The 18,383-nt window shown below is 38.1% G+C and overlaps 2 protein-coding genes across 5 annotated transcripts; one reads left to right on the top strand and one right to left on the bottom strand.

The window, feature by feature from the left end:
- Nucleotides 1-3,677: 3,677 nt before the first annotated feature.
- thap5.S (THAP domain containing 5 S homeolog) lies at nt 3,678-9,966 on the bottom strand. Of its 2 annotated transcripts, none has more exons than XM_018254476.2 (3): nt 9,681-9,966; nt 5,590-5,782; nt 3,678-4,548 (listed from the first exon to the last, which is right to left on the bottom strand). In XM_018254476.2, exons 2-3 carry the CDS (start codon nt 5,734-5,736, stop codon nt 3,706-3,708), a joined length of 990 nt encoding a protein of 329 aa, XP_018109965.1. In that variant the 5' UTR covers nt 5,737-5,782; nt 9,681-9,966; the 3' UTR covers nt 3,678-3,705.
- An 80-nt stretch (nt 9,967-10,046) lies between these two features.
- On the top strand, nt 10,047-17,517 carry dnajb9.S (DnaJ heat shock protein family (Hsp40) member B9 S homeolog). Of its 3 annotated transcripts, none has more exons than XM_018255895.2 (3): nt 10,047-10,174; nt 12,068-12,307; nt 14,409-17,517. In XM_018255895.2, the coding sequence occupies exons 2-3, from the start codon at nt 12,091-12,093 to the stop codon at nt 14,855-14,857; spliced, it is 666 nt and encodes a 221-aa protein (XP_018111384.1). In that variant the 5' UTR covers nt 10,047-10,174; nt 12,068-12,090; the 3' UTR covers nt 14,858-17,517. The 3 variants fall into 3 exon arrangements, with proteins under 3 accessions (XP_018111384.1, XP_018111386.1, XP_018111385.1); XM_018255897.2 differs by lacking the exon at nt 10,047-10,174 and adding an exon at nt 10,206-10,231; XM_018255896.2 differs by lacking the exon at nt 10,047-10,174 and adding an exon at nt 10,218-10,357.
- The last annotated feature ends 866 nt before the right edge of the window (nt 17,518-18,383 follow it).

Raw genomic sequence — 18,383 nt, 5'->3', positions numbered from 1 at the left:
GGGAACTCCCAGTTCCCTGACAGGGGCAAATTTACTAAAGGGCAAAATGACTAACACTAGTGAAAATTTGTCAGCATTACTTTGCGTAACTTCGTTACCGAAGGAGATAGACTCTAGCGGTACTTCGCACCCTAACGCCATGCGAAGTTGCGCTCTGGCCAACGAATGTAACTACGCTAATTCACTAAGTTTGAGATTTGACTGAACGTTACCTCTTGCGCCAGACTTGCCATCGCCACATCAGACCAAGGGAAGTGCAATAAAGTAGATAGGACTTGGTTAAAAAATGTTTGAAAATTTTTCTAAGTCCCAAAAAACCCTGGCGTCTTACTTTTTACAGGGTGATAGACTGCAAAAGATCGTAATTTTTTTGGGGAGGTACCCTTCTTTCCCCCTACATTTCCTAACATATGGCACATAAACTATACACTGGGCACATGTGTAGGGCAATATAACAACTCTATTTTATTTTATTAAGGTTCCCTGGGCTTGTGTAGTGTAATGTATTTGCTGCAACATATACGTCCATTTAACTTTAACTTCCCGCCGTATGCAAATTAGCCACGCTAGTGTAACTTCGCTTTGCTTGCCGCATTAACGTTAGCGCAACTTCGCAAGCGTTCGGTGCCCTGGACGCAACTTCTGATTTTCGTGAATTAGTGTTGTCCTGGCAAATATACGCCTGCCGAAGTGTTATGATGTTAGCGAAGCCGTCGCTGGCGCAATTCCGGAGGGAAGTATATCTGCCCCTATGTCTTATTATACTGCTTCTCAGTATGCCATGCTGCTGAGGCAATATATGGGAGATTAACTTTCCTCAAGTTACCTCTATAAATTGAACATTTTTTTATATTTTCCTTATTTGGTTGGCCCAAACATTCCTGACCTATGGGTGAAACTGTGGGTTCCATGAGTTTAAGTTGTATTAAGTTGTGAATTACATTGACAATCTTTAACATAATTGAGCATTTTAACAAATGCGTATTACAAAGTTGTTTTAATTACATTTCCTTACATCATGCAAAAAACATTTTACGCTGGACATTGCCTTTAACCTACACAGGGCTACACACACACAAACCATCCAGGTATTAATTATTAAAATTGTTCCTGGTATTAAAGTTGGTTGCAGATGTACTTGCAATTGAAAACAGTGTATGTCTGGCTGCTCATTAACATACCTGAAGAATTGCTGCTGTGATATTGTTTTAGAGTTGAAGTAATGTGCAATTACTTTTACCAATAACCTTAAAAAGCACAGATTTTTGGTGAAGCTTCCTGTCACAGTTTCCATGGTGACAATGATCAACTTACCACACCCAACGCATAGCTTTTATTCCTAGTAACTGAACTGAATCAGCAATATAATGCAGCACATACATGGATATCCAAATTGCAGAAATATCCCTTATCCAAAAGATTCCAGGTCCCAAGCATTCTGGATAAATAGATTGCATATCTGTATCTGAGTACCCTTGCTCACAGAAGAGTTTAACAACCACAAGCTGCTCTGCTTTCAATGCACTGATTATGTGTGAGTTAGTCTCAATTATAATTTTGAGTGAGTTAGCTTCAAAAAGAGAACATTTAAATCATGATGGAAAGTGAGTTACATGTGTTGCACAAAGCTAAATGAGTTCAAGTTTCCTGCACAACACTGACCTGCTGGGGTCAATATGGTTAATTATCAGTGAGAGACAATTTATATATATGTTAAAGAAAAATGTAAAAAAAAAAAAAAAAAGAGGATAAAATGTAGTTATTCCACTTGAGATATGCAATCTTAAATTCTTGGCATAGCTACCTGGAAGGTGTTTTCAGCTACAATATTTTACTAACTTACAATGATACTGAGGCTAAAAAACTACTTTTTAAAATATCAATGTACATTAAAAGTAATTGTTAGTTGATGTTCCTAAACATTAGGGATGCACCGAATCCACTTTTTGGATTCGGCTGAACCCCCGAATCCTTTGTGAAAGATTCGGCTGAATACCGAAGCGAATCCTAATTTGTATATGCAAATTAGGGGTGGCAAGGGGAAAACATTTTTGCTTCCTTGTTTTGTGACATAAAGTTATGATTTTCCTCCCGCCCCTAATTTGCATATGCAAATCAGGATTTGGATTTGGTTCGGCCGGGCAGAAGGATTCAGACAAATCCGAATCCTGCTGAAAAAAGCAGAATCCTGGATTCAGTGCATCCCTACTAAACATGACTATTTTGCCAAACTGACTGTCCCATCTCAGCCTGTCAGTTAAAGTTTCTAATGCTAATGGACTGCTGCTGCAAAAATATGGCAGCCCCCTCATAAACGAACACAGAGAGTCAGAAAGGTAATGTAAAATCTTTGAGCAAATACTTTATGGCAAAATTATAAGTAGCAAACAAAGCCAATATTATGATAGATGTAAAAATGGTTTAATTGCTAGTGTCAGTATGTCTTTAATACCTGTATTAGCAAAAATGTTTCAGTATTTGCTGTGAAATAGAGAATCCTACAAAAAGTGAAAGATGCATGACATATTTAAGACAACTACATTTATACCAATGTTTCATTAATACCGGGTCCTCTTAATCAGGGAATTACTTCATATTACATTCAACTTAAAAAAAAAAAGAAAATAAATGAACTAGATGATGACAGCTTGGTTGAGTAAGATTAGCATACAAGAACAAGATAAACCATAAGGCTAATGATAATTACCTGGTGTGCAGTTTCTCCCCTGAGATATACCTGAATGTTTCAAAGTGAAGCAACAATTGCGTATGGTACTTCCAAAAGAAGCAGATACAAAGAACCATTTTTCCCCATAATGCAATTTATTTTTTAGATCAATAAAAGCAGCAGCAGCATTATTTGTAAAAAAAAAACTTTACTTAAAGTGCCTTAAGGCAACTTATTTTTAAAAACTTTGTGCTTGTGGTATGGAGCCTAAAGATTTGCATCTGACTATGAATGGTAAACAGCATTATGCACACTTTGTACTAGGGATGCACCGAATCCAGGATTCGGTTGGGTATTTGTCCAGGATTCTGCCTTTTTCGGCTGAATCCTTCTGCCAGGCTGAACCGAATCTGAATTTACATTTGCAAATTGGGGACTGGGAGGGAAAGCACAAGACTTTTTGAAGTAAAAATGTTTTCCACTTCCCACCCCCAATTTGCATAAGCAAATTCGGATTCAGATTCGGTATTTGGCCGAATCTTTTGCGAAATATTCGGGGGTTCGGCCGAATACAAAATAGTGGATTCGGTGCATCCCTACTTTGTACTACTTTTACAACTGTGCACAATCAGTTATTGTTTCTGAAGATCATTCAACCATGCTGGAACTACCAGTTTATGAAAAAAATTACCAGACATAAATTATCCTAACACACTTCTCCCAGTAATAGGTATCTGTTTAGACTTTCATTTTTCACTCAGATTTATATTGCAATCCCTTAAATCAATAGAAAATATCAGATAAAGCAGCTGTTGGCATTAAGTTCTCTGGCATCTAGGAATGCAAAATTACTCCAGGGATGTCTCTGGTACCAAGCCCAGGACACCCAAATATTGTTACATAAATTAGGAAATGTATAATCTCTTTTACAAATAACACTATCCTTATAATTTGTGTTACAAATAGCATCTGGTATAAATTGCTATGACTGCAAGACAACATGCATTCATTAGGGACACAAGAGAAATAAATATTTATTATACTATGACAATATCAACACTGCTCCCACAGTTTTCCAGAATCTTAAGTTTTTCATCAGATAGCAGATTTTCTTGCTTTAGTTTTGCAATGACTGACTCCAGTAATCGGAGACGGGACAGTGTTGCATTTTCTTGTGCTTCTAGGACTGCTATTTTTGACTGCAATTTTGCAATCTTTTGCCTGAGATAATGTCGGTCAGTAATTTGCCTGCAATATGAATGTTCAGATTCTAAGATTTCATTAGTGCTGTTTGCATCATTTTCAAAGCCAAGCTTTTCTGAACTGGTAAACTGAAGATTATCAGAAATGGCACTTCCATCTTGTCCACCTGGTACAATTATAGTAATAACAGAATCTTTCTCTGCATCCATCTGTTTAGTTTGCTTAACCAAACTGAGAGGAAATGTCTCTTTTTGCACATCACTGAAATGGTCTACTTGAAATGTGTCAACATTTTCTGCTACATAATTCTGGTCTGTTTGAAGCTCAAAGTACACCTGATTACTTTGGCTGTTTAAGTCAGCTACAGAGCTAACAATCATATTTTCCACAGAGGTCTGACGGAATTTAGAGGGTGTTATCAAATGGGGCTGGATTTCATATTCAGAATTTGGAACATACAAGTCTTTTGTCTTATTTTGTGAAACTGTAATTCCATCGATTGTATTCTTCAGATAAACCTGTTTGTCATCAGGGTCAACATATTCATCTGTATCAAAACCATGACTCAAATTGTTTGTTACATTTGGACAAAAATCCTGTGATGGCACAGTGTCTGTATCAACCTTCACACCATCTTGCGTCCCTTCCTTTATGGTAAGTTCCAACTCAGCTATATCCTAGATAAAATAAGAAATAACAGCATATATCTAAAGTGATATCTCTGTCACAAAATGTATTTATATAACTGATGGGCAGAGCCAGTTAATATGCAAAGCTGTGTTTTCCAGCAAATGTAATATGCATACATTAAAGGAGAATTAAACCCCCTTGCTATTAAAAATCGCTACCCCCTACCCTACATAGCCCCCTCTCTGCTCCCCCCAGCCTAGGTGTTACCTCCTGTAATTGCCCCTAATTCTTTACTCAATTCTCCTTGCAGAGTCAGCGTAGCGGAGCTGAAGGGCACCATCTTCACCTCTTTGGTCTACTTTGGGAACCGAGGGGCGTATCGGCGCATACGCAGTTGGAGCAGTTTACCGGTTCGTGACTACTGCGCGTGCGCAGTAAGTGATGGAAATTGCCGGAGGGAAGGAAGAAGACCTGAAGAAGAACGAAGAGCCAGAAGATGGCGCCCGTGAGTTCCGCCGACTCTGCAAGGAGAGTTAAGTAAAGAATTAGGGGCAATTACAGGAGGTAACACCTAGGCTTGAAGGAGCAGAGAGGGGCTATGTAGGATAGGGGTAGCGATTTTTAATAGCAAGGGAGTTTAGTTCTCCTTTAAGGTGAAAAACTTGAACATTCCACCCTTAGCTGGCCGCCTGTTTGTCTCATATACAACACTTTCTTATTATACTGACTTTTAAATGACTAAACAAACACAGTCATCTATACTAAAATCAAAATAGCAGCCTGTTATTAAGTACCTTAAGTCCACAATTAATCCAATACTAGACAGCTTTAGTACTTTGCAGATATCATTCAGATGACAGAAAACAATCCGCTGGTTTTGACATGTAAGATATAGTATGTACTTTTACTATGGGGCAAAATTTCAGTTCAAGTGCAATGCATTCTGGGGGCTTTGGGCATAAGAGCCAATCTGGAGACCTATGATACAAGCAAGCTTCAATCACATCTGTAAAGGAAACCCTATCACAAAAAAACAATTCAATGCCTTTTAATACTGTATTATAGCAAAATAACAAAGGATTACATACCTGGATTTTTTCTGTGAAAGAGAATAAAGTAGGGATAGCGTTAGGTTTCAGATACTGAATACCCCATCTTATATTGAAGGAATCAGCAGTAAAATGATCACTGCACAAGACCTGATGCTTGGTGGGATACAATTTGTACTGTTTCATATTTCGAAGCCATTCTTGAAGCCTTCCCCTGTCATGCAAAGGAAACCTGTACAGGATGTCAAGTTAAAAAATTGATGGAATACAGCACTTCCCAAATTCTGAACAAAAAGACTGGTAAGCATACATGTGTGTGTAATGTAAAATGTGTGAGTGAGCAAAAATATAAATAGAATACACTTTCATTTTTTACAAATCTAACCTCCATTGTTGTATTGGGTGAAATGTTATATTATAATAATTTGTTCTAGTTCCTTGCCCATGAAAAGCGACAAAAGCTCTGCATTGCCTCTCTGTGTTATATGTCACATTCCCCTGGATTTTATTTATGTTGCAGGCACAAAAGAGTGAAAGAGCTGCCCTACAGCACATCATAGGTACTCTCCTGAATAAAGTCTTGGTTAAATGACCATATACACTCTCAAAATGAAATTATAATCTATATTAATTATAATCTATACTAAAGTACCACGTCTTGCTCTCTCAAAATGAGAAAAATAAAGCCAGGACCCCTTCATGTATGAGTTATAATCTGATCTTGAAGGATTATCTATATCACAGAGGAGTCCCATGACCACATTAAAGGAACAGTTCAGTGTAAAAATAAATACTTGGAAATAGATAGGCTGTGCAAAATAAAAAATGTTTCTAATATAGTTAGTTAGCCAAAAATGTAATCTATAAAGGCTGGAGTGACTGGATGACTAACAGAACACAACTTCCTGCTTTTCAGCTCTCTTAGTCAGCCACTTGAAGGGGGGCCGCATGGGACATAACTGTTCAGTGAGTTTGCAATCGATCCTTAGCATTCAGCTCAGATTCAAAAGCAAACAGTTATGACCCACATGACCCCCTCTAGTCACTGATTGGTTACTGTCTGGTAACCAATCAGTGGAAACCAAGAGAGCTGCGAAGCAGGAAGTAATGTGCTGGCTATTATATTAGACATCCAGTCACTGCAGCCTTATATAGTACATTTTTGGCTAACTATATTAAAACCATTTTTTATTTTACACAGATTACTGTATCTATTTACCCAGTTTTTATTTTTATACTGAACAATTCCTTTAAGGCACTAGGCTTTAGAGATCTTCAAAATCCCTCATATTTTACAAGTGGTATATATTGCAAAGTTTACACATATTAATACAAATTACATAATTAAGCACCGTTCATATGGATATAATTTACTGCACATATTAATGGCTCTCGTGTAGTGATGAGCAAAATATTTCACCAAGTTTTGCGAGAACACTGTTGTGATACAGGTATGGGACCTGTTATCCAGATTGCTTGGGACCTGGGGTTTTCTGGATAATGGATCTTTCTGCCATTCAGTCTACTAGAAAATCATTAAATAAACATTAAAATAAAGCCAAAAGGCTGGCTTTGCTTTCGGTAAGGATTCATTATATATTAGTTTGGATCAAGTGCTAGGAACTGATTTATTTTTTACAGAGAAAGGTAAAATAATTCTTAAAAATGTGGATTATTTAATTGTAACAGAGTCTATGGGAGATGGCCGTTCCATAATTTGGAGCTTTCTGGATAATGGGTTTCCGGATAACGGATACCATACCTGTGTACCAATTGAATAAGTGAATTTTTCCTTTAAGATATGTACTGTAGAAGTACATGTTAAACATTAGACACGCGGCTTCCTCATCAGCAAATGCACCATGCATTGGCCTACATGCATTTACCTACTGCAATTTTCAAGGTAAAGAAGAGCCATAGTGCCTCTTTCAGTTCCTGTTGTTCTAATCATTCAGTCTGCTCCAACAATTGGAACAATAGAAAGGTGGACATAGCAATTAGATCAATTAGTCATAGAGCATACCTGATCACCTTAAGATACACATATGAGCTGTACAAACTTGCTTTTTGGGGCACCCAGGTGTAAAACATAAACTGCTTATAACAGTGCATATTTTTTTAGTTTTGCCATAATTTACTCTCCCTGTACATAACAGTGTAAAAGCTGTTACTTACTAGCTATTTTGGTCAGTAAGTTCTACAAAAATATTTTTTTTCCCCCTTACATAGACAAATAAGATATAGCTGCAATAATGTTTCTCCAGGTTATAAGTTCAAAAATAATATATAAAAGTAAATTTATATATAGAGCTGGAGCACTCACAAATAGAATTCTCAACTGCCTGTGTGCTGGTTATATCATTATATAAATTACAAAAATGAACCACACTCACAGGACTTATTTGGTGCAAAAAAAGTAGTGGTTTTATTCTGACGTTTCGGCTCCTATACTTGAGCCTTCTTCAGCAATTGAACATAATACAATAAACAACCTGTGATTTAAATCCAGTGTGGCGCTAAAATAGGTGTGTGACATCATTGGCCTGTGTATATGTATGTAGTGAGAGTGTATGTAAACATATAAAGTCTATACAAATTGCAGCTGGGTTTGTGTCCAATAAAATGTGTATATCTTGACAATAATGCAGTGAGCACTCAGGCACTGTCTATGTAATAGATATGCTCACTGCATTATCATCAAGATATGCACAAAATTAAAAGTCATACGGGTCAGCTCATGCACCTTGGATGACTCTCTTACATTGTCTCTGACACTAAACAAGGTAATTGTGACAGGGAGTGCCCTTTCTAATGAACAGTGACACATGATGTATTCAGATCATAGTTATGCAAGGAACTCAGGTATACTTATGATTTGACAAATAAAATTAAAAGTATGCATGACTATTGTTTAAAAATATTTAAGCAGTTTTGGGTGTCTATGCCAAAACCCATTTCCATGTCAATTAATTGACATTACAGGCCATACAATAATTTAACATTTTGGGAACATGAATTAGAAAGGTTCTTTGAACCTTTCTAATCTCCCCAAACTGCTTCCCCCTGCTAGAATGAAAAATCGCCTGTGGCATGGTATTCGCGGCGCTTCGTTTTCCGAAGTTGCTTCACGAGGAAACTTCAGGCGACTTCGTAAAACTAAGTGCCGTGAGTGCCATGCCGCAGGCGATTTTCCGAAGTCGCCCGAAGTTGCTTTACGAGGAAAACTTCGGGCGACTTCGGAAAATGAAGTGCCGTGAGTGCCATGCCGCAGACGATTTTTCATTCTAGCAGGCGGCAGCAGTTCGGGGAGATTAGTTGCCCCAAAGAGGCGATTAGTCGCCGGGCGACTAAATCTCCCCGAATCTCCCAGTGTGCCCTTACCCTTAATGTAGAAAAATGAATGGAAAATTCCAGACAATTGATTTGATAACCTTATTGTTTTACTTTATACACTTATGCCCTTGTATCAGTGTAAAATTGGGCTATTTTTGGTCTTCTTTTTAAAATGGCTTTTGGCTACTTTTTGAATAGCCTTTGGCTGGTTTTGAAATATAAACTGGGAACCCTGAGCCTAGGAGACATACTGGCCAGGCAATGAGACAGTGGGTTAAATACAGAAGCGTTGTCCAATAAAACATGTGTGTTACCAGCTTGGGGATCGGAACCTGGTGCTTTCCCTTCTGTCATGCGACACTCACTCAAACTAGTGAATTATAAAACTAAACCACGCGTCTCGTATTATAAGACTATACTGGAGTTACATGAGAGCGCTATGGTATCTATGAAGTTAACCTGCAGCCGCTTTCTTTTACATGATAATGGGGCTCCTCTGCGACTTCCAATAGCCTAAAGTATTTTTAGTATTCCATGTGTTACGGATGAGTACTTTTCCGAATAAAAACTTCCCCTATTAGTACTTTAACATAGCGCTTTTTCTCAAGCTCAACTCAGAGGAACTCACGGGTAAAAGGAGACTTTGCGCTGGATTACAGCCGCCTGGCCTCCCCGGTTCTTGCAACGCGTGGCTGCGCAGTATCGAGTCATCCTCAATTCTATACTACTGCCAACAACCAGGACCTTGCGCAAAGTCTAAAACGAAGCAGCATTGTAACCACGGGAACAGAATATACCTCTGTACTTCCGCATCCGGGCACTTCAGGTCTCCTCAAACCCTAATTCCTGTCACCTGAGTAGGTTAGAACTACGTAAAGGCAGCGGGGTTGGCATTATAACTGAATCATACTAGTACTGCCTTAAACGTGAATTACATTCAGCAATCTATTAGCGATTTCGGTAATAAAAAGGCACGCCGCCTTTAACATTACATGTATAAATTGTTGCTGTTTTCACGTAAAATACTGCCTGAATCAAAAATGGTTACACACACATCGGGAACGTCTCTATTTGTGCTGTCAAAATGAGACCAGTCAGCGGAAGTGATGTTTCTTTTCACTGCGCTGTAGTCCACGTGCGCCTAAAATCACGTGGTGCGAAGTGGACCAATAAGGGGTCGTGTCGTGTAGCTGTGCTGGTGGCGCGGACATTAGAGGAGGAGTGGGCGGGTTGGCTTCCGTAGAGCTGATAAGTGCTTGCCCGGGGCGGCTGTCAGAGTAACGGGCGTAAGGTAAGTACTTAACGGTTTGACCTGCTGTGGTGTGCGAGCGGTGGTGACTTTAAGTCGGTGAGCAATTATACGACGACTGGGTGGCTATGTCTTTTGCTGTCTGCGAGAAAGAGACTCCGCTGTTGTATCCAGTCTCTATGCCATGTTGTACTTACTTGGGTGTATCAACGTAAAGGTCTCTAGGTTGGTTTGGAACAGTTTTTGTCTTCCTATAGTAACGTGGGGCAAGAATTCATTGTGTGCTAAACAATTGCTGAGTTGCTATTCTGTTCTATTGTTAATGCATGGATGTTTGCATAATTCATCAATGTTGCAGGTTACATTATTATCTTTTGCAGTAGTTTTAAAGTTTATTTCTTTATATAAATGAAGTTGCTATTGGCAGCACGTGTGTGCACTGCTGGTTCTGACTTATGCAGAAGTGTAGCAGCAGCAGCCCCTGGTTCACAGACTTCCTCTACATTGTTTGAAGAGATCTAGAGCCAGAGAACTGAGGAATCCATTCAGCTTTCAATTGCATGTTGAGGAATTGCTTTCAATGAAATTGCAGTGTCATCTCTTGTTTTCTGTGTATTTTCCATTTCTGCACAAATATTTTCCTGGTTTGGGTTGTTGCAATTTGGCATTAAACTAAAGGTGGTTCATTGGCTATTTTAGCAAAAATCAGGAAAGAATGTTTAGTGAACACGGAGCCCAAATATTATAAAAGTGAAAAAACGTTATCAAGAAATACTGTAGCCTAATGTGTTCAGTGCTATACAGCCTATGAGTAAGTGCCCACCTTTGGCAAGAAACGCGTCATGCTACAGTTGGTCCCAATAAAGTTTTTTTTACTTTTATATTATTTGGGATCCGTCTAAACCAGTGATCCCCCAACCAGTACCTCGTCCTCAACATTTTGCTCTCCAACTCATTGGATGTTGCTCTCACTGGCCTCCAAGCTGGTGCTTATTTTTAAATTCCAGGCTTGGAAGCAAGTTTTAATTGCATAAAAACCAAGTAAAGTGCCAAGTAGAGTCTCCTGTAGGTTGCCAATCCACATAGGGGCTACCAAATGGCCAATCACAGCCCTTATTTGGCACCACAAGGGACTTTTTCATGTTTGTGTTGCTTCCCAACTTGTTTTACATATAAATGTGACTCATGGGTAAAAAAAGGTTGGAAACTAAACAGCAAGTCTTTCCCGATTTTTGCCTTTTGAAACTATTTAACTATGTATAACCCTTGGACTGGGGGTACTTTGGGATATGACTACTGTCTATAATTTTTAATCCCCTTGAATAAGACATCTCTGACTTTAATTAGACTTTGAATTACAGCTTCAAAAAGTGGAGGCATACACCACAGCAAAATGTCACATTCATTGGATATTTTAGCTGTGGGGAAAAGTTAGACTAGGGATTGATCACTGCTCCAGGGCGGTTGGTAATATTTACATCATTCATTACATCATTTCACTTATTGCCAGTTGTTGCACCATCTAGTGTAAGGAAATACAGCTTAGTCTTTTAAGTGATCTGTCCCTTGGGACAAGAAAATATAAGGGTATTTAAATTAGCACTTTGGTAAATGATAATATTGCCAAGGGTTATAACAAGTGTCCTTCATAGACCCTGCGGTGCAAATACTGTTTATTACTGTTTAGTGCTGCTTAACCTGCACTGCTTTTTGTTCAGCATTAGCATCTTTTTATTTTATTTTTTAAAACGTGTGAATCTTACAGCTGATTATGTCTATGTCTGTAAGTGGTACTTCAAAATGGCTGTTGTGGGAAGATATTTTGCTTTTATTTTGAAGGACAGTGTTGTAAATAAAGGCATACTAGATTTTCTTGATAACATCAATTCATTATAACTGCTTTCTTGGAAATAACGGTTTATTTTTCTTTCTCAGTCTGCCCTGTGGAAATATTTGCCATGGCATCCGCACAGTCAGTACTCACATTTGCCGTTTGTATTTTGCTGATATCAGAAATAATACTGGCAAAAAAGACTTATTATGACATTTTGGGAGTTCCAAAAAATGCCTCTGAGCGACAGATCAAAAAAGCTTTTCACAAACTTGCAATGAAATATCATCCTGACAAGAATAAAAGCCCTGATGCCGAGGCAAAATTTCGAGAAATAGCTGAAGGTAAGGCGTTCAAAGCATCTACTTGTGGATATATTATTTTAAAGGGTTGTTATATTGAGCACTGATGTAGGCAATTTGCCAAATGTGTGGCACAATTTAATGACGTATCTGATGTTTTTTTTTGGATTTTTGTCTTCGCCAAAGTAAAACAAACAAAATAAGGCTTCCATTGCAGAATACATAACGGTGAAAGGTTTTACAGAAAACTAGGGCCATTAAAGGGTTTGTTCACATTCCAAACACTTTTTCCAATTCAGTTATCCGATTATTCACTATAAATTTTATTTCAATTCCTTTCCTTTTTTTTTTTTTTTTCTTTTTATAATTGAAGTTTAATGTTTCTGGTGTTTCAGTTTAGCAGCTCAGTGATCATGGGGCAGATTCCGAACTGTTGCATTTGGTACATTAGTTGATACATTTCTCAGCAGTAAATGTGGAATATTAGCAACTAAATGTGGAATATTAGCAACTATTGTATCCAGTCTAACAACTGGCTTTAATGAAACGCGGGTATTTGCTTCAGCAGTAGTGATGTGCGAGTCGGGTTTAACCCGACCCGCACCCAACCCTAACCCAGCCTCGATTTCCGGGTTCCTGTAATAGACCCACGCCGACCCACCGATGACGTCACAAAAAGGGGCGGGGAGATAAAGTGAACGTCTATAAAAAAGGAAGTGGGAAGCCAGCAGGCGGGGAGAGCAGGAAGAAGAGCTCAACCCTGATGCGCATGCCACCAGCAACCGGAGGTGCGAGGTTGGCCCGAACCCACGGGTATTGGGCCAGTCCACACATCACTATTAAGCAGGGCCAAAGATAAGAAATGCATCAATTTAGAACATTCAATGGACCCCCCCAAAGCTGCTTTAGGAAGACATCAGATGGTCAAACATGAAACTTTACACTTCAATATTAGAAAAATGGTCACAAATAGAAAGTAATTGTAAAAAAAAAGTCTATTTCTAGTGAATTATCTAAAAACAACTGAACTGGAAAAAGTGTTGAAAAGTGCACAGCCCTTTATAAAGGAGTCCGGGTCAGGTTCAGTAAACATTGTTATTGGTTTACCAATCTTTAACTGTTCTATAATGATTTTTGGGTATATTAAAGCAAACATTAATTTGTCCAGAATTCTCCAGAAACACAATTCAAAGTACCAGGAAAACAGTAAGTTAATAAATGTTGATCATTACTGATATTTAGTAACATTGCCATAGCTTTCTAGGCAATATATTATTCTTGAGTGGTTATTTGATGCTAGTCTGGTATCCTGAAGGCTGAAATAAAACAAATAACTGGCCAATAGAATCTATCAGCAATTTGAATCGATTGCCAAGAATTCCAAGAAAGTTAAGAAAATGTGAATCCTGTAGCAAGGTTATACATTTTTTGAACTTTGCCCCAAAGTGTCAAATCACTCAAAATTAAAATCATAACTGCACCTTTGTTCTGGTGAAGTTGCATATTCATTGACTTTTCTAGTGTATTCTAATTTTATACTGAAGCTATCACAAATTTTTTAATTAAAATTGATTCACAAATTGTGTCAAAATTGACTTGTAAATGTAACACTAATTTAGTCAGTCTTTCAGACTAACATTTTGGATGCATGTTGGTACAGTAAACTGTAAATGAATCCTAACTTACAATATACTGCATTTATTGTGTGTGTGTGTGTGTGTAGATTCTCTGCTTGCATTCATCTATGCATTTATCCATGCAGACAAAGAGCAGATTTTGGGGTAGAAACATTTGAATGTGCATTTTGGTTCATGATATCCACTCAGTGTGCCTGCTCCTGGGCTGACACAATCAAGAAGTTCAAGCACATCAAGAGTTTTTTTTTATGTAGTGGCAGATTGTTGTCCTGCATTTATCTGCATGCCAAAAATCCGCTACCTGTGAAACTAGCCTAAGCTGCCTAGACCGCACAGACGTGTCTCTGACATGCTCAGAACACTTGTGTGAATTCTGAATTGTTTAGACTTGCTGTAAGGTTTTTTTTTTTTTTTTTAATTTAGAGTTTAGTTCTCTTTTTAGTGATGTCAGACTATATATAATATCTCCGCTTCACTGTATTAAATGTGTGTCTTTTTACTTTCAGCTTATGAGACGCTATCAGATGAAAGTAAACGGAAGGAGTATGATCAGTTTGGCCATGATGCCTTTGCAAATGGTGGAAAAGGAGGCAGTGACCAGCATTTCCACAAACATTTTAACTTCAACTTTGATGATTTATTTAAAGACTTTGACTTATTTGGTGAAAGCCAAAATAGTAGATCTAAAAGGCACTTTCAAAACCATTTCAGAAGCCACCAAGAGGCTCAGAACAGACATAAACGACACTTTGAGGACTTTTCTTTTGGAGGAGGACTGTTTAATGACATGTTTGAGGATATGGAAAAAATGTTTACATTTGGCGGTTTTGATGGCACTCGTAGAAATCCTATGAGGGCAGAAAGTGGATTTCATGGATCTAGCAAGCACTGTAGAACTGTCACTCAAAGGAGAGGAAACATGGTCACAACATATACAGATTGTTCAGGGCAGTAGATGCATCTAATATTGAGCACAGATTGTGACTATTCCAGCAAAAGTTTTTTTGTTTTTTTTCTTGTTTTCTTCCCCCAATACTATTAAATTACCAAAATGTAATACTAAAGCATGAAGCTATTGGCAGATTGGGGAATCATTGGTGTGCGTGAAACTACTTGTATTACAGTGTAATCTGGAAAGCTAATGAAACAAGTCTGAATTGGGTGCTATGAATTTAAGTTGAACAACTTATTTATATTTTATTATCCTCGTAAAGGAGAACTAACCCCTAGCCCATCCTCGCCTTCCCTCCAAGCTCCATCCCCACATCAGCTATTCTGTTTAAAAATGTCCCTTGCTGCCAACTTGCCATAAATCTATAAATCTGCAGAGTTGTGTATCAAAATTCAAAAGGGCAATCTTCCCTTGTTTTCTGTTCTTTTATATGGACTTGTGGGAGAAGGGGCTGTTTGAGCTGATTTCAAGACGTAAATTCAACTGCACATGCTCCCTCAAGATCTGTGTCCGGGAACTAACAGAACAGAATCCGAAGACAGGGTAAGATGGTGCCTCTGAAATCATCTACACAACTCTACACATTTATGGCAGGTCTGCACACAGGGACACTTAAACAGAATAGATGTTGGGGGGGGGGGGGAGTATGGGCTAGCATTTAGTTCTCCTTTAAGCATTGTTTAAACTTTGGTGACCGTGAAAGAAATCTAAATTGCCGATAAATGCAAGTTTCTTTATAACTGCAGATTTTTACTTAAAGCCCTTTAACTTGTGTCAGGTATGTTAAGCCAAAACTTTAGTTAACATAGTTGTCATCTTTAAGACACTCCTGTCAACTGATAAAGCACAAGTTCCAATAGTCTACTGTCTATTGTGTGTGTTCAAAGTGTCAAACATACAAGCTGTCCCTTGTGTCTACCAAACTTGCTGCCTGGCAACCTACAGTTCTGTGTAAAAGAATGACCATTCTCTAAGAATCTTCCTCCTTTTTACTTAATTACTTGGGAATGTGAGATGTTTATCTTGCACTTTGTTTTTGTTTTATTCAGTGTATAAAAGTGGGGTGGAGGTTGTGCTTAGAAAGCCATGGATTAAGGACACTGTACAGCACTTCCTTAATTTCTAAAGACCAGTCTAAGGGACAGAGTTAAGGTATAGCAATTGCTAATCTCTGCTTTTGCAGCACTTTCAATCTGCTTCTTCTGTCTTTAGAATGATATACTCCCTTAAAGAACAAGTCAAATGAAATCTTTGGGTTTACCAAGTTATAAGGCACCCCCAGTGATATTAGTCACCTACTATTAAGTCTACTTCTTGCTGAGGACCATGCAGCAATGTTTTCCTCCAATGGTCCAATCCAGTGCTTTAATCTGCAAGCAGTATCCTGCGCTGATGTGTTTTTGGAAGAAGCAGAACAGCACTTTGGGGTAACCAGTTAGAGACTAGAATTACTGGGTGGTTGCCTAACAACTTGGTACCCCCAGTGATACCTTTCCTTCTCCATTAAAAAAACCTACCAAAACTACTGGATATGGATAATAAGATGTAAATTAAAACTGTTCAGTCTGATGGCTTATGCACTTTTACGGACTGCCCACACATCTTGCAGTAAGCTGCTGGGGCTTCTTGCCAGCCTGTGCTCATGGGAGATATTGGGCAATAGCATTTTATTTCTGAGCAATCAACTCCTGTCGTGTTGCACACAGAGCTTAGAATTGTTGGCCAGTTCTGTCAAAATGATACCTATCATACTTTTTGTGTACTCTGCTTTAGTGTCAGAGTTTATTTCCAAGTACATCCTTGTTTCAGTTATGATGCATGTCTTCCTCTCAGATAATCTGAAAATCTGGGCTCTGCTTGCCATTTGGTTAAGACTATCTCTTCAGTGTTTTATGCTTTTTGCTTGCTCTATCAACAACATTGATGTTATTCTTCCCCTTCACTTTAACAAGCCATTTTATGAATTCTTTTTATAGCCAGAGTGTAATTGCTGTAAATCTTAAAACCTAAAAAATTGTGAGCATCAGATTTGTTCCTCGGGATCTTCTGTTGCAGGAATTGTCTGCACACCTTTATAACAGCTTACAAAAAATATGTCTTCTGAGAGATAAGTCCTCTTAAAGACTGTGTTGTATGCCACCCAGCATAAAACTACACCCTTGTCTGTCACTGTTTTGTAACGTGTAATGGGAAAACTTCTTGGTTGATGCACACAAGCCTCAGCTCAGGAAGTCAATCTGTCACTCCTCTGTATGCGACAGCCCTTGTGCCGTTAGACATGCAGTCATCATTGCAAAGAATCCAGTTAACTGCAGCACAAACATTACTTTCTGAACTCGTAAGCTTCACGTACCCTTTTACTTAACCATATTATGTGTAAAGGGATTACGTCGGCTTCCATGGTAATGAAAGCAATATTTTGTTTTCATAAATATTTGCCAGTAATTGCTATGGTAAATTCTACATGTGCAATATTTGACTTTTTGTTTGTTTTGTGAACGTTGATCAAATGTCTTATTTGTGTGCTCTTTATGTTCAGCCTTTTAATATTCTGCACTTTTTTGGCATACTCCATATGAGTGTTAATCCTATGGATATTGGCTATAATGCCATTTAGCCAGAACTCAAGTTTGAGTTAAACAAATAAACAATTTCAAAACTTATGAGCCTATTGTCCATTTAATATACTTTGGTGTCTCCTCCTGGGCGTCAATTTTGCAAAATGTTATGTGATAAGAGTATATAAAGAATTGTATTTTATAACTTGCATGCACATTTTAATTTATATTGTTACCTCAATTGTCAATCAATCCATCTCAGTGCTACAGTATATATCGAATGTTGAAACTGAAAAAGTATGCTTATTTTGAATTTAATGCCAGCAATATATTTTTTGACAGGTGCAACAAAAAAAGTTGTGTAATGCTTTAAAAAAATAAATAAATAAATAAATAATCTCACCAACTGGCAGCAAGTCAGTTTGACAGGTTTCACGGTCAGCACCCTTCACCTCCAAATCACTTTAGTCTGATGCACGTCCAACGGTTTCCACGTTCAATCAGACCACATTAGTTATTGGCGGGACCAGTCAATGGTTTCTTTTCTTAAAATGCCTTTATTAGGACATGGGCTCTGACCCCAAACAATTGGCAACGTTTCAGACCACACTGTCCTTGAGAAAAGACTGTGTGGTCTGAAACATTGCCAATTGTTAAAAGAAACCATTGACTGGTGCTGTCAATAACTAATGTGGCAGCAAGTCAGTTACATGATTAGGTATTAAAAAAAAAAAACCTCCTAGAGAGGCTGGATCTTACAGAAAACAAGATGGGGAGAGGTTCAATACTCTCTGGAACATTGCAGGACAGGTATGGGATTTGTTATCCAGAAATCTTCGAATTACTGAAAGGCCATCACCCACAGCCTCTATTTTAATCAAAGAATTCCTATTTTTAAAAAAACGCCTTTTTCTCTGTAATAATAAAACAGTAGCTTGTACTTGATCCCAACTAAGATATAATTAATCCTT

The sequence above is a fragment of the Xenopus laevis genome, chromosome 3S, assembly GCF_017654675.1.
Source record: "Xenopus laevis strain J_2021 chromosome 3S, Xenopus_laevis_v10.1, whole genome shotgun sequence".
Lineage (NCBI taxonomy): Eukaryota > Metazoa > Chordata > Amphibia > Anura > Pipidae > Xenopus > Xenopus laevis.
This window is presented reverse-complemented; position numbering and strand designations above follow the sequence as displayed.